The sequence below is a fragment of the Podarcis bocagei genome (assembly GCF_964188305.1).
Source record: "Podarcis bocagei genome assembly, chromosome: 13".
Lineage (NCBI taxonomy): Eukaryota > Metazoa > Chordata > Lepidosauria > Squamata > Lacertidae > Podarcis > Podarcis bocagei.
The window spans coordinates 38,061,111-38,075,608 of NC_138138.1; the positions used below are offsets into that span (position 1 = coordinate 38,061,111).

Here is a 14,498-nt window from a genome sequence, read left to right on the forward strand (position 1 = left end):
AGCGCAGAATTGGAAGACACCAAAAATCCCAACTATAAATGAGTGGCAATCCAAACTATTTGATTATTTAGAATTGGCAAAAATGACACAGAAAATAAGAAATCAAAAAGACACAAAATTTAATAAAGATTGGAATAAATTTATGGCATACATGGAAACAGAGGTAAAAAATCTAAAAATCACAGTAGGTGCGATATAACACTTGTGATGTAAAGAATTGTTTGAGGAGAAGAAACTGCAGATAGAAAAACCTTATAACACATTCCGAAACCGAGATGAAGGGAAGTCATTCAGTGTTGTGTGTTTTGTAGTTAATATAGTCAACCGGTTGTTGTCCTATGTTAGGAGATTTCTTTTCTTTTCTTTTCTTTTCTTTTCTTTTCTTTTCTTTTCTTTTCTTTTCTTTTCTTTCCTTCTCCTCTTCTGTCCTTTCTATTATTATTTTTCTTTTTTAATTTTTTATGTATTCTTTTTGGTGTGAATGTGTTATGTATGTCTTTTTTGTTTGGTCTAATGTATGATGTTACAAAATGAACTAAAACCAATAAAAAAAAAACACTCTATACAAGTACGACTGTGTGAAAGAGTATGCATGTATTCATCTTCTAAATATCCATATATTTAAATCTTGTATCTTGTACCAATTTCTTGGCAGAACTGGATATAAAGGTAAAGGTAAAGGGACCCCTGACCATTAGGTCCAGTCGTGGCCGACTCTGGGGTTGCGGCGCTCATCTCGCTTTATTGGCCGAGGGAGCCAGCGTACAGCTTCTGGGTCATGTGGCCAGCATGACTAAGCCGCTTCTGGCGAACCAGAGCAGCGCACAGAAACGCCGTTTACCTTCCTGCCAGAGCAGTACCTATTTATCTACTTGCACTTTGACGTGCTTTCGAACTGCTAGGTTGGCAGGAGCTGGGTCCGAACAACGGGAGCTCACCCCATCACGGGGATTTGAACCGCCGACCTTCTGATCGGCAAGTCCTAGGCTCTGTGGTTTAACCCACAGCGCCACCCACGTCCCGGAACTGGATATACTGCAATAATAATTTGAACTTGATAGTTGGGATTTTCCAAACTCCCCCCCCCAACAGAGGATTCACTGACTCCTAAGAGAGAACCTTACCTGAGCACTCCACACTTGCATCCTGGCTGTGGCTGCAGTTGTGCTCTCCCCAGGGACCTCTGGGGCAATCATAGAAGGATGTTTCTTCTCCTGTACAATTAACTCTCTCCAGCCAAATGGGACCAGATGCTTGGCCAAACCAAGCTTCACTTCGCACTCTTAAGGCATTTCCACAGCTCATTTCTTCACAAACAACGTTGGCATCCTGTAAATCCCAGCCAGCACCACAAACAGATCCCCACAGCTGGTTGTGAAACACCTCAATCCGTCCAGAGCAGTTACTCGAGCCATTTATGAGACGAAGCTCTGATGGAACAAAAAAGACTTATAGTAACACATCCAGGGAAGGAACCTACAGAAATGCTTGCATGTCTTGCTGCTAGTAGAGGTAAATTATCATATTAAGATTCATGCAGGTGGAGGGGAAGATCACTTAGGGATTTTAGTCAGTTGTAATGAAAATAGAAACAGAAGCAGCAATTGCAGATATCTGTTGATTCATCCCATGTCCAGAATGGAGATAAATCCAGCAAATACAATCGATATTCTCTGTTGTTGCTTTCAGGCCCCAAAAGATGCAATTGGTGGCATTTGCTCCCCAATTCCATTGTATTTCCTTTGCACTAAAATGAATGAGGTGGGAAAACAAAGTGGCAGCATAACTTACACGATGTGATATCTTTATTGTCACTGTCCCATGCAGAAAAAAATATTCTGAATCCAAGAAGCCAGAACAGCAAGAGGGATCTGGCTTCTGGGATAGCCTCTTGCTGTTCTGGCTTCTGGGATAGCCGTGCAAAGCCTCTTCAGGGCAGCGGGATGAAGGCTACCCCTGCCCTCAAGAGGCTTTGCGCGGCTAAGCCAGAAGCCAGGACAGCAAGAGGGATTGCTGTGCAGTGATCCCTCTTGCTGTCCTGCTTTATGGGATAGCCGCGCACAGCTTCTCCCGGGCAGCGAGATGAAGGCTCCCCCAAGAGCCACGCTCCCTTTAAAGAGCGCGTGGAGTGTGTGTGCGGCTCTTGGGGGCTTTTCCCCAAGGAGGGAGAAGGGCAGCCGCCCTCACTCCTCAGGGAAAAGCCCCCAAGAGCCGCACGCACGCTCCACGCAGCTCTTTAAAGGGAGCGATGAGCAGAGCCTCCTGCCTGCATTCGCTCCATAAGATGCACACACATTTCCCTTACTTTTTAGGAGGGGAAAAGTGCGTCTTATAGAGCGAAAAATACGGTACTTCTTCCCAAGGCTTCTTATTAGAGAGTAATGCAGATAATGAACTTACTTGAGCATACAACCGCAGCAGCATTTCGATCACTGCACTTCAGTGCCCCCCAAGACCTCGCTGGGCATTGACCGAGAGTTGATTCTGTCCCTGTGCATCGGACATCATTCAGCCAGATGGGGCCAGTGCCTCTTCCAAATTCTGCATTCTGTAGGGCTGATCTTGCATCTCCGCAACCCAACTGCCAGCATACAACTCTGGCATCCTCCATGTCCCAGCCGTGACCACATACAGTGCCCCACTGGCCACGAAGGAGCACTTCAACCCTTCCACTGCAGCGACTTGAGCCTCCCACCAGCCTGATTTCCACTTGGGATGAGTTTGCAACATCTGAGTCTGAAGCTACACCTGGGTCAAGCAAATGCCAGAGAGTGGGTGAGGAAATGGGATTACAGAAATTCATCCTATGTATAACCATTCTGAAAGTAGCAACAGGATATAAAATGTGGGTGAGAAAAAGGGGAGTGACCACTGTGTTGCTGGATCAGACCAATGTCCATGCTCTTTATAAATTTCCAGCAGCATCCAATCAGTCAGTGCATGAAACTGGGAGCCCATCCCATCCTCTTTAGTGGATTTTTTAAAAATATCGTTTTGTGAGCTGTTTAGAAGGCTTTTAGGCAGAAAAAAAATGACATAGAAATACTGCATTTTTTGCTCCATAGGACGCACTTTTTTCCTTTCGCAGGAAAGTCACTGTGCAGAGAGGGAGAACTGCGCAGTGCCCCTTCAGCCATGTGCCTGCCTTCGTAGAGAGGCACCTGTCCTGCGAAGCCAGATGAGGAACAGAAGGGTCTCCTTCTGTTCCTTCTCCAGCTTCGCTTGAAGGGGCGCTGTGCAGTTCTCCCTTTCTGTGAAGGAGAGGCGCTGCGCAGAGAGGGAGAACTGTGCAGCGCCTCTTCAGCGACGCGCCTGCCCTGGCTTCTGCCTTAGCCGTGCGCAACCTCTTCGGGCAGGGGGAGCCTTCATCCCGCTGCCCTGAAGAGGCTTGGCACAGTTATCCCAGAAGCCAGATCCCTCTTGCTGTTCTGGCTTCTGGGATTCAAAATATTTTTTTTTCTTGTTTTCCTCCCCCCAAACTAGGTGCATCTTATCATCTGGTGTGTCCTATAGAGCGAAAAATATGGTATATCCATAGCAAACTCAAAAAATATAGCCTTTTGCTATATACACTACACACAGCAGACCAATAGTTAAAAACAAAACCAACAAAAAACCCCACACCTTTCATCACCACATCACTTAGTATATAAGTAATCATAGTGTTTTTAGTTACAGGTTGGATAGCTGTACTCTTGCCCCAGCAGGTTACAGAAGGCCAAGAAATGTTTTCTGCAAGTGCTTCATTCAAGAATGGCAATTCATGGTGGTTCTTCCCTCTTAGATCTCTAGCTTCATTATTTGACAGATCTCTCTTCTTCAACCATATTCCATGAGAACTTTCCCCTTTGGGAGTTTAGCCTGCAGTCTTGCTGGCTCCCTGTTTCCCCTAAAACACCATATAGGCGCCAACTCCAGGGGTGGGAGGCTGGGCACCCACAAAGACAATGAACAAAGCCGGACAGGGGCAGCCATCCAGCCTCTGCAGCAACGCCTCCGAGACAAGTCTTTCAGCTCTGCCCTCCGCAGCCAGTCAGCGAGTCACCCTTTTCCAGGAAGGGGGGTGGCCTCAGACGCGGAGGCATCTGAGCCCCTCCCTACGAAAAAGGGTACCTTGCTGGTGGCAGAGAGGAGGAAGAGGATCCGCCAGAAGACAGGTGTGTGTCATCACACACATGATGCACAACCTTGCAGCACTTTTTTGGAGGAGCAGCTCTCCAAAAACGTGGTGAAACATTGTGAGTCTTGCATGTGACATTATACACACAACATGCAGGCATGTTGTGGCGGTGGGCACCCCATGATCCTGAGGGCAAGATGGCGACCCTGCCATAAAGGACAATTCTGTGCCCTCAGTCTCTTCCCCCTCTATATGTCTCCAAGTAATGTGATTTTGTATGATTTTTGACAAAGCCACTTCCCCTAGGGAGGGGAATCCTCTGCCGCATCATGCCCTGGCCAGCCTATTGGCTGGCTCAGGGGGTGTGGCTTACAGGAAGGGCGTGGACATAATGTGGAATATTTACAATGATTTTGACAAATTGAAAAATACTTACCCAAAGTTAGTCATAATTTGGTCTTCCCTGTTAGAAAGGCGCAAATGGAGAGATTGCAAATGACCTATTGCTATTAACAAGTCCAGAAAAATACTGGAATGCTTGGTGGCTCGTAGAGTGGTGTCGCTGGGGGGCGGGTCATTGACCACCCCAACATTCGCTTCAGCAAGGAGACCCTCTACCATGGGGATGGCGTACATCTTTCCAATGAGGGGAACGATGTTTGGCTGGCTGACATTTCTGCGGGGATTAGGGATTGGTTGCAGGTTTGAGGGTATTGGCTGCGAGCTTTTGCTCGAGTGGCGGTGAGGCAATGGTCAGGGTATTGTTATGTAGATAGATGGGGGGGGGAGGAATGCCATCATCTCCCCCGGTTGTGAAGGGTAGTCCGTTAAAGGACTCCGGGGGCATGGCCCCGTCCGAAGCCTAGGCAGGCCAGGGCCCAAGGCACGCCCCTGAGCGGTGACCCCAGGGGAGTGCCTAGTTGATGTGCATCAGCAGGGCTCCCCCTGCTGGTGTTAACCCTTCCCGGCCTCTCAGGCATACAGCCTGAAGCCGGATAGTTGATAGGACCAATGCCTAGGCCAATATCGCTCATTTCCTGCAATCAAAGTTTTGGCCAATTTTTGCCCATTACCTTAACCTATGGTATCTTGTGTCTTTATTTCTTCTGGTGGGAGGTGGGAACTCGTCACGCAACAATTATGGTCTGTGTTGTGAGAATAGGAACACGTCTGCCAAAGCACTGACACTGGCTGCCTTCAGGGACTGGGAAAGTGCAGATCAAGCCTTAGTTTATTAACTTACCTGAACACACAAGAACAGCATATTGACATGGCTCTGAGATTTTTGAAAGCCTTCCTTGGCACTGATGGATGGCTGATTCTGTTCCTGCGCAAATGCTGTCTCTTAGTGTGATAAAGTCAGTTCCTTTTCTCCATCGTTCCTCCTTTGTAGCGAGGATTACATCTCCACAGTCTAGCTGTTGGCATATAGCACTGGCTTTCTCAATATTCATGCCATCGTCACAAACAATGTTCCATTGACCATTAAGGAAAATTTCAACCTTTCCACTGCAGCGACTTTGACCTTCCACCAGCCTGATTTCCACAGGACCTAAACCTGCAATATCTGTTGAATCCTTCAGACCTGGGTGAAGCAAATTCAGGATAGTGGGTAAGAGGAGTGGTAAGTTGTCCTTTGTGCAATTATGTTGAAAGTAGCCTCAGGATAGAAAAAGTGGATAGCTTAAAAGGGCATAACTACTATCTTGCTGGATAAGATCAGCCAGATAAGACCACCCACAGCCTCTAGATGCCATTAGCTGCTCACAAGCCCCACATAGCAGTGGTGACCATCCTATATTCTTTGTCTTAAATGCCCAGTATCCTGCCTCTGACTGTGGAGGTTACAATGAGCTATCCTGGCTGAAGTGTGTTGGTGGAGCCATTCCTCCATGCTAATGTACCTGCAGGACTGAGTGGGAGAAAAAGAAGTCAAACTGCTTAAAGGTCTTTCATATGCCAAAGAACCATATTTATCACTGGTGAAGCTTGGTAATTTCAGACCATGGACATACATCTGCCAACCCTTCTGCAATCAGTTGTGAATCACACAGTGTTTCTCTCCACTCACCCACCCTGCCCCTGCTATTCCATGCTCTACATCTGTTTCTACATTCCTGACATGCGAGAAGAACAAAACAAGCAAATGGCAGTTTTCCAACCCTGATTGGGTTGACGGTGCTTCCAGATGACTTGTTTATTGAGCAGTGATGCTGATTGGTTTGAGGGAAAGCTGGATGACGTCTCAAACTACCCAGTGCATTATCCCATTATTCTCCTTATGGCAAAAAGTCTGATCCTTTGGCGGGGGGGGGGGGCGGCACAACCTCTCCCACTCAGATTTATTTTCACAGCCTAAATTTGCCAGTATGTGGTTAAATCCAACCTGAAAAACCCAGGGACTGTCTGGCGGAGGCCGATGTTTACTTTTTCTGCCAATAAGCATGTTTATTTTGGAATAAGCACCATTTTGGAATCAGTATGTGTGAAAATATATTTTAAAGAAATAATGAAATAAGCATCTGTTACCTTGTTTCAAGACGACTGGATGATTTCCTGACATATGTACACATACACATGGAATTTTTCTTCTGTTTTGACTTGTTATAGGTTTTTTAATCTTTTAAAGTTTTCTATGGTTTCACTTTCCCTATTATTATGCTTTATTATGACTAATGTTAAGGGACGCGGGTGGCGCTGTGGGTTAAACCACAGAGCACAGGACTTCATAGGACTCCCTCGGCCAATAAAGCGAGATGAGCTCCGCAACTCCAGAGTTGGCCACGACTACGTATGACTAATGTTGGGTTTTTCCTTTGTTTTTCAGAATTGTAATCTGCTTTGAGATGCCTTCTTAGCCATGAAGAGCAGGCTGTAAATATTTGAAATAAATCCTGATAATGTGAAAACCAACAAACATGTAGGGTCAATTCATAGTTTATGAACTCACCTGAGCACACAACACCTGCATCCTGCTCATGCTTGCAGTCATGTTCTCCCCATGGCATTTTGGGGCATTGATAGAGATTTGATTCTGTCCCTGTGCATCTGACATCATCCAGCCATATAGGGCCAGTGCCTCTTCCAAATTTGGCAGCCTGTAGGGCTGATTTTACAGCACCGCAGCCCAGCTGCCGGCATACAACTCTGGCATCCTCAAGGCCCCAGTAGTGACTGCATACTGTGCCCCACTGGCCGTTATGCAGCAATTCAACTCTTCCCCTGCAGTGATTTGAACCATTCACCAGCCTGATTTCCACTCGATTTGAGCCTTCAGCATCTGAATCTAACGTCATGCCTGAGGAAAGCAAATTCCAGAGAGTGAGGTAGCACATGAGACAAGATGTAGTTCTCTTCTGCATGATCATTTTGAAAGCAGGACAGTGGATAAGATAAAGGGACAAGCCATAAGGCTAATTATAGTCCTTCTTCCTGTGAGGCAGGCTTTTTGCTTTGAGAATTCAGGCAGATTGAAGGGGTGACTTGGAAAAGTGGAGGAGAGGCTAGGGGAAAAGCAGTAATGTTTTTTTATATTTGATTTAAGGGAGTAAATATGAATCAAAACAGAGATGCAATATGTACTTTTCCTTGTTTATTTGTTTGTTTTGTAACACAAGAACATCTCTAATGAAAACTACCGTATTTTTCGCTCTATAAGACGCACCGGACCACAAGACTCACCTAGTTTTTGGAGGAGGATGTCAGGAAAAAGCAGCAAGGCAAAAGCCAGCTCCAGATTGCTGGAATGCAAAACAGGATGTTATGTTTTGCAGATGTACTGCTGGGGAAAAGGTGGAGCCTATTCTCTGTACTGAGCACCGGATGTTAGCTCAGAGTGTCATGTGACCTGTGTTGGAAGTACAGGGGTGGAGTTGTGTCTCTTCTGATGGAGTCTGAAGGGAACAGTCGCATTTCTATGTACTGCTGAGTGACAGGAATAAATCATGTAAAAAGGACTCCTGTCTGTCTCATTTCCCCTCCCTGGGGGAATGCAGGGAGGGAGAGAGAAGAAGAGGAAAGCAGAGGGTGTGTTCTTTCTCACGACTAATGAGAAGAATCACCGGGTTTGTTTACCTAGCCTGCCGGCAGTTGCAGACGGATGGTAAACACAGTATCTCGCTCAATTGCCTCGGGGGAGGCCAGGTACCTCTGCCTGTGAGCGAAGGTACTAACAGAGGAAAACAAGAAAAAAATTATTCTGAATCTCAGAAGCCAAAAAAACAAGAGGGATCGCTGCGCAGCGAAAGCAGCGATCCCTCTTGCTATTCTGGCTTCTGGGATAGCTGCACAGCCTGCATTCGCTCCATAAGACGCACACACATTTCCCCTTACTTTTTAGGAGGGGAAAAGTGAGTCTTATAGAGCAAAAAATACGGTAATTTTTTAAAAAAACAAAACATCAACCCTGGGGCTGTTTCTGACTGTTCTTGGGGTTAATTCCATATTGAAGAACTACAGTTTCTCCAAATTTAATGCTCAGAAGTGTAAAAACAAAAGTTATGACCAAAAGAGTGAATGGAAGTGAATGGCAGTTCTGAAGATTTGGAGTTCAGAATCTGAATTTGGATTGCCAAGCCTAGACTCCAACTGCATCAGTGGCCAGGGCTTGCACAGTGCTTGTATTTATTTACGACTTCAGAGAGCCAGCTGTCCCCTCATTCTCCTTTTACCTGTAAACAATACTTCCAAAAGAAAAAAAATCACCATCTAGAAAGTAGCTAGTAAATTAATCTTGGGAAGACTTGGTCACATCTGGGATTGACAATTTTATTACTGGTCTCTGATTTGGGGTTTTAAAAGCAATTGGTCAGGTAGGCATTGTGAGGTAATTATGCTTCTTTCCAGCCAATGAAAAGCTTCACTTGCAAGATCTTGCATATCAGGCTGGCCTAAAAGGCACAGGATTCATTCAGGATACATTTTCTGGTCAACTGGCAACTCTAATATACATGATAATGCACATGACAATGTAAAAAGCAAACAAAACAGGGCTTGACATAAGTGATCAACTTACCTGAGCAGACAACACCAGCATCTTCCTCATGTGTGCAGTCATGCTCTCCCCAGTTGCTTGCAGGACACTGACTGAGTTCTGATTCTGTCCCTGAGCATCGGACCTCATCCAGCCAGATGGGTCCAGTTCCCCCCCAAAATTGTGCTTCAAGTGTGGCTGATATTGCAGGTCCACATCTTAGCTGTCGGCACACAACTGTGGCTTCCTCGATGCCCCAGTCATCATCACAAATAGTGCCCCACTGGCCATTATGGAGAAATTCAACCATTCCATTGCAATGACTTGTACCATACACCAGCCTAATCTCCAGCTGTCCCACTTCTGCAGTAGATGAGTCCAGCACCACACCTGGGCAAACCCAAGTTCAGAGAACCAGTTAGCAAGTCAGATGAGATTTCTTCCCACCTTTAACAATTTTTAAAATAGCATCAGGAAAGAAAAAGTGGAGGATAAAGGGCCGTGACTGTTGGCTATTTGCAGATTACCTTATTTTTCGCCCTATAAGGCGCAGTGGCCCATAGGACACACCTCGTTTTTTGGGGGGGAAATGAATAAAAAAAATTTATTCACCCCATAGGACGCACACACATTTCCCCTTCATTTTTGGAGGGGAAAAGTGCGTCCTATAGGGCAAAAAATACGGTAGTTGCGCTGCAGAGAGCTTGCTGGGGAGACCACACATTACAAGGAACTCAAAATAACTTTTGCTAGGTTTTAATAACAAAACCAAAAACTCCTTCTACATTATAATATAGCAATAAGCATGACTCAACCACCAGGGTACTAAGAGAGCTAGGTGCTGCTCTTTATATACTATACCCAATTGCTGACACAGCTTAATTAACACAACTTAACAGCACCTGCTATACTGCTTCACAGCTGTAAAACTAGGTCACGTTATTTGCTCTGGCCCTTAAAGACATACATATCTTGTGGAACAATAATGAACCTTCAAATTTAAAGAAACCATTCAACAGTGACAACTGTCTTGCTGGCCGGAAAATATCTTTTTGTTTGTTTGTTTGTTTTGGGGAAAATTGAAAAAACAAACAAACAAAAGAGGAAGAAGAAACAACAACAAGAAAAAAATCCTTTGGCTCTTTGCAATGATAATCCAGACTTTTCCCCTCCACTGGTTGCACACACTCAACCTGGGTATAAAACATATACTTCCAGTGAGACAATTAGATTCCTTAAGTGCAATTTTTAAAAACTGTGGGGGACAACCAGCAAGGATATTATGAGATGAAAACCGGAAGATTTCACTCTAATGGATAGACTAGCTCTAACCAAAATGGTTATCTTCACTAGATTGAACTATTCAGTCCTCCCCCCCCCCCCGAAAAATAGGTGCTGGTACTCACCATGAAGTTGTTATACTAAGCGCCACACTTTGTAACAACAATAATAACAGAGGTGCCAGTACTGCGTACCTTTGGGTACCCCCTTAAAAAAAAAAGAGCACTGGACTCATTTATTCCAAAGTCTTCCAGTCTGGATTTTCCCTAAATGATTGGCCATTTGATGGAGAAGTCTTCATTCTTTTAATTTTCCTCAATAGAGACTGAGTACTGGGCAGAAATTTCTTCATTTTTCAGCTCAAGAGGGAGGGTGCTATTTTTGGAGCTATATCTCCAATTTAGGTGGCAGATTGTCAGGAACAAGTGCTGGGTTCACGCAGAACTGGAAAGGTGGATAGCATTCCCTTTGATGGCTCCAAAAATAAATTTTGGACTAAACCACAATCTTTCAGTGTTGGCTCGGAAAAGTTGCTGTGCTAGTGCCTGTATTGTCTCCTTCGACCCCTTAGGCATTGCACCCCACTTTTTATCATAAATGCCATGCTGATGGTGTCAGTGGGAGGTATGCCAAATAACTTTATCATTGATGTGATTTCTGTGACTGAATGCCGCTCCTGTTTCCAAGCAGGAGCTAAGACACAGGTTAGGGGACACCCATTTACCATGTCTGTTGTGCTGCCAACTTCCATATTTGAAATAAAAAGGATCATATGGGAAGCCACCATCCACTGATGGTCGGATTTTTATGACTTAGTAAAATGTAGCATTTCATAAAATTTATGTACCACTTGGTTGGAAAACAAATCAAATAACAGTTTAAAAAGCAACTAGGGTTCGGGAAAGTGTTTTATCTTTTTGAACACTGGTGTGTGTGTGTGTGTGTGTGTGTGTGTGTGTGTGTGTGTATTTTTATTGGACAGAGCCTCTGTGGAAACTACAATAAACTTTTCCTCCCTAGCTGCAGTTTCTAGGAAAATCACTCACCCTCACCTCAACTAGGCTTGAGGAAACTGTGTCATCTATACTGTCAATGTTCCTGTGGTTTCAGCTGGTATCTTTGAGATTGCCATACTCAGGCCAGAACCACCCACTGATTCAACTCAACTCTCCTGTATCATCTTTTCTCTAAGGGGTACAGTCCACAGCTGGGTTACTGCTAGGTGCTTTATATTTTCACTGCCACTGCATATACAAAGCTCCTGAATGATGACTACCTCTAGCATGGCTGGTCAATTATTATTATTATTACTATGATTATGATTATTAATTAAAATTATATACCATCTGAAGATCACAGGGTGGTCTACAATATAAAAGCAAAGAATAAGAGTAAAGGTAAAAGGGACCCCTGAGAATTAGGTCCAGTCGTGGCTGACTCTGGGGTTGCGGCGCTCATCTGGTTTTATTGGCCGAGGGAGCCGACATACAGCTTCCGGGTCATGTGGCCAGCATGGCTAAGCCATTTACCCTCCCGCCGGAGTGCTACCTATTTATTTACTTGCACTTTGATGTGCTTTCGAACTGCTAGGTTGGCAGGAGCAGGGACCGAGCAACGGGAGCTCGCCACTTCGCGGAGATTCGAACCGCCAACCTTCTGATCAGCAAGTCCTAGGCTCTGTGGTTTAAACCACAGCGCCATCCGCGTCCTAAAGTAAAAAAATACATACCATAGTAACAGACTTAAATAATACGCGCCCCCCAGTATTCAACTCTCTTTCAAAACTCCTATCCAATCACCACTCACTTCCAACATCACAACCACACAATTTCCCCCTAACTGACCTAATATACATTTTGCACAATACATACCATCACATACAAGTTTACCATAATCAGTAGTTGCACAATATTATGAACACAGACAGCAGAACCTCATACATGGCAAAGGGCGAGCTGTTGGGGATTGAAGAGTCACTGGGGACCAAGGCATGTCTGAAATCAGCCTAAAGCCCACAGAGGGCACCCAGCCCATCATTTGAGAAACAGTGGTCTATATTTTACTTGGGTTTGCCTACATAAGTCATGGAATTGATGTCAAATATGAACAATGTCACCCTCCTGGTTCAGTTCCTGACCCACATAAAGAGTCTCCCCACTTTCTCTTCCTTGCTGCTGCTCCTGTGTATCAACTCTTTAGAATGTGCTCCTTCCCAGCTCTGGCTGGAAAACTGGAAGAAATCTTCAGCCAGGGTTGGAAATCTCAGGAGAACAAAGAATGCAAAAGCTGGAGAATACCCAACACTCATTTTGGGTGCTTTATGGTGTTAAGTTGCAAATATACAAAGACTAATCAGAGCTGAAACTAGATAAGAGTTCCCTCTCTCCACAAGAGTGTAGAGCCTGGGAGAGACTGTGGAAAGAGGCCCTAAAAGGCTCCATTTGCTTTCAACCTCCACTGGAACGGCCCTCTTCATTCCTTTCCCCTAGGTATGGTAGCAATGGCACAAAATTTGGAAGGACGTAAGCACTCAGAACTGTGTTTGGAAGCAAGCATCTGCTCTGGCAGGAACCGGCTGAGATGTCAAACCTATAAAGGTCGAGCAGAGGGAAAGCTGGGTGGAGCTGCAGAACCAGTGATGTCAGAAAAACAGCCTTGGGAGAAAGGGAGGCCATGGCACTGAGCTTCTGTTTTGTCCCATCCCACTACCCTCCCAAATTAATATTCTCTTGTCTGCTGATACTCAACTCCAAGTACTCGTCTCTGACCAGGCAGCTACCATTCTGGAAGGGAGAGGATTCTATTAATAAGAAGGTATCTGAAGAGCAGGAACCAAAGCTGGGTCTCTGGTCCTCCCACCCAGCCACTGCACTGATCATCAGTGATACTAACCCAGGAAGAAAATGCTGAAAGAGAACTTCATGCTGAAAGACCATTCAGCCCAGTAGCCAGGGGTGTCCTTTTCTAATGTCTCATGAAGGAAGATCTCCTCTGGAGGCTGCGGCATCTGAACTATCACACTCGCCTGCAGCATAGCTGTTTCCTATCATATATCGTTTCCTTTGATCTGAGGGGATGGGTTACTTTTTTAACCAACCAGCACCACATGACAAAAACTTCTTTTATCAGTGTGCAGTCACTGCATGCAAGAAAAAGGAACCCACAAAGGGACATATTTTTCATGTTGTGAGTGTTTAGCCTGGACTATGTGAACATGCGTTTTCTGATGCCTTCTCAAGCAGATTATTGGATCCTTAGGAGCACTGCTATGGTGATTGAGACTGAATCTCACTTTAATATTTTGAAGCTGGGGTGGGGTGGGGAGTGGATCTGGATTCTGTCTCATGTTAAACCTCCAAGGTATACTTTTCCAGGATGTGCGGAATCACCTAGTTACCAGACCAAGTTACTTAAGCGACTTAGTGTATCCAAATATATATATAAAAATAAAAAAATTGTCCAGTAGCACCTTAGAGACCAACTAAGTTTGTTCTTGGTATAAGCTTTCATGTGCAGGCACACATTTGAAGAAGTGTGCATGCACACAGAAGCTTATACCAAGAACAAATTTAGTTGTTCTCTAAGGTGCTACTGGACAATTTTTTTATTTATATATATGTATTTCGACTGCATCAGACCAACAATGCTACCTACCTGAATCTTAGTGTATCCAGTCACAGAACAAAGCAGCTGATGAGTTTGTGAGCTCCTGGGACTTTGAAGAAGATATCAGCCTTCCAGTAGCCTGGCTCAAAGAACATGCCAAGCCCAAACTTGACTAAGCCGGTAAAGGTAAAGGAACCCTGGACGATTAAGTCCAGTCAAAGGCGACAGTGGGGTTCCAGCACTCGTTTCGCTTTCAGGCCAAGGGAGCCGGTGTTTGTCCACAGAGAGCTTTCCGGGTCATGTGGCTAGAATGACTAAACCGCTTTTGGTGCAACGGGACACAGTGACGGAAACCAGAGTGCACGGAAACACCATTTACCTACCTGCCACAGCAGTACCCATTTATCTACTTCCACTGGTGTGCTTTCGAACTGCTAGGTTGGCAGGAACTGGGACAGAGCAACAGGAGCCTACCCTGTCGTGCAGATTCAAACTGCTGACCTTCTGATCATCAAGCCC

General features: G+C 45.1%; 1 protein-coding gene across 1 annotated transcript in view; it reads right to left on the reverse strand.

Annotated features, from left to right (window-relative positions):
- Positions 1-13,380, reverse strand: part of LOC308572705 (scavenger receptor cysteine-rich domain-containing protein DMBT1-like) — a gene marked incomplete at its 5' end in the record, with an annotated part of 37,096 nt that extends 23,716 nt beyond the window's left edge. Inside the window, 6 exons of the mRNA XM_081169027.1 lie at positions 1,125-1,430; positions 2,401-2,748; positions 5,364-5,705; positions 7,071-7,418; positions 9,135-9,482; positions 13,266-13,380. Coding sequence (XP_081025153.1) covers positions 1,125-1,430; positions 2,401-2,748; positions 5,364-5,705; positions 7,071-7,418; positions 9,135-9,482; positions 13,266-13,380 — 1,807 coding nt within the window. The remainder of the gene's footprint in view (positions 1-1,124; positions 1,431-2,400; positions 2,749-5,363; positions 5,706-7,070; positions 7,419-9,134; positions 9,483-13,265) is intronic.
- Between the last annotated feature and the right edge of the window lie 1,118 nt (positions 13,381-14,498).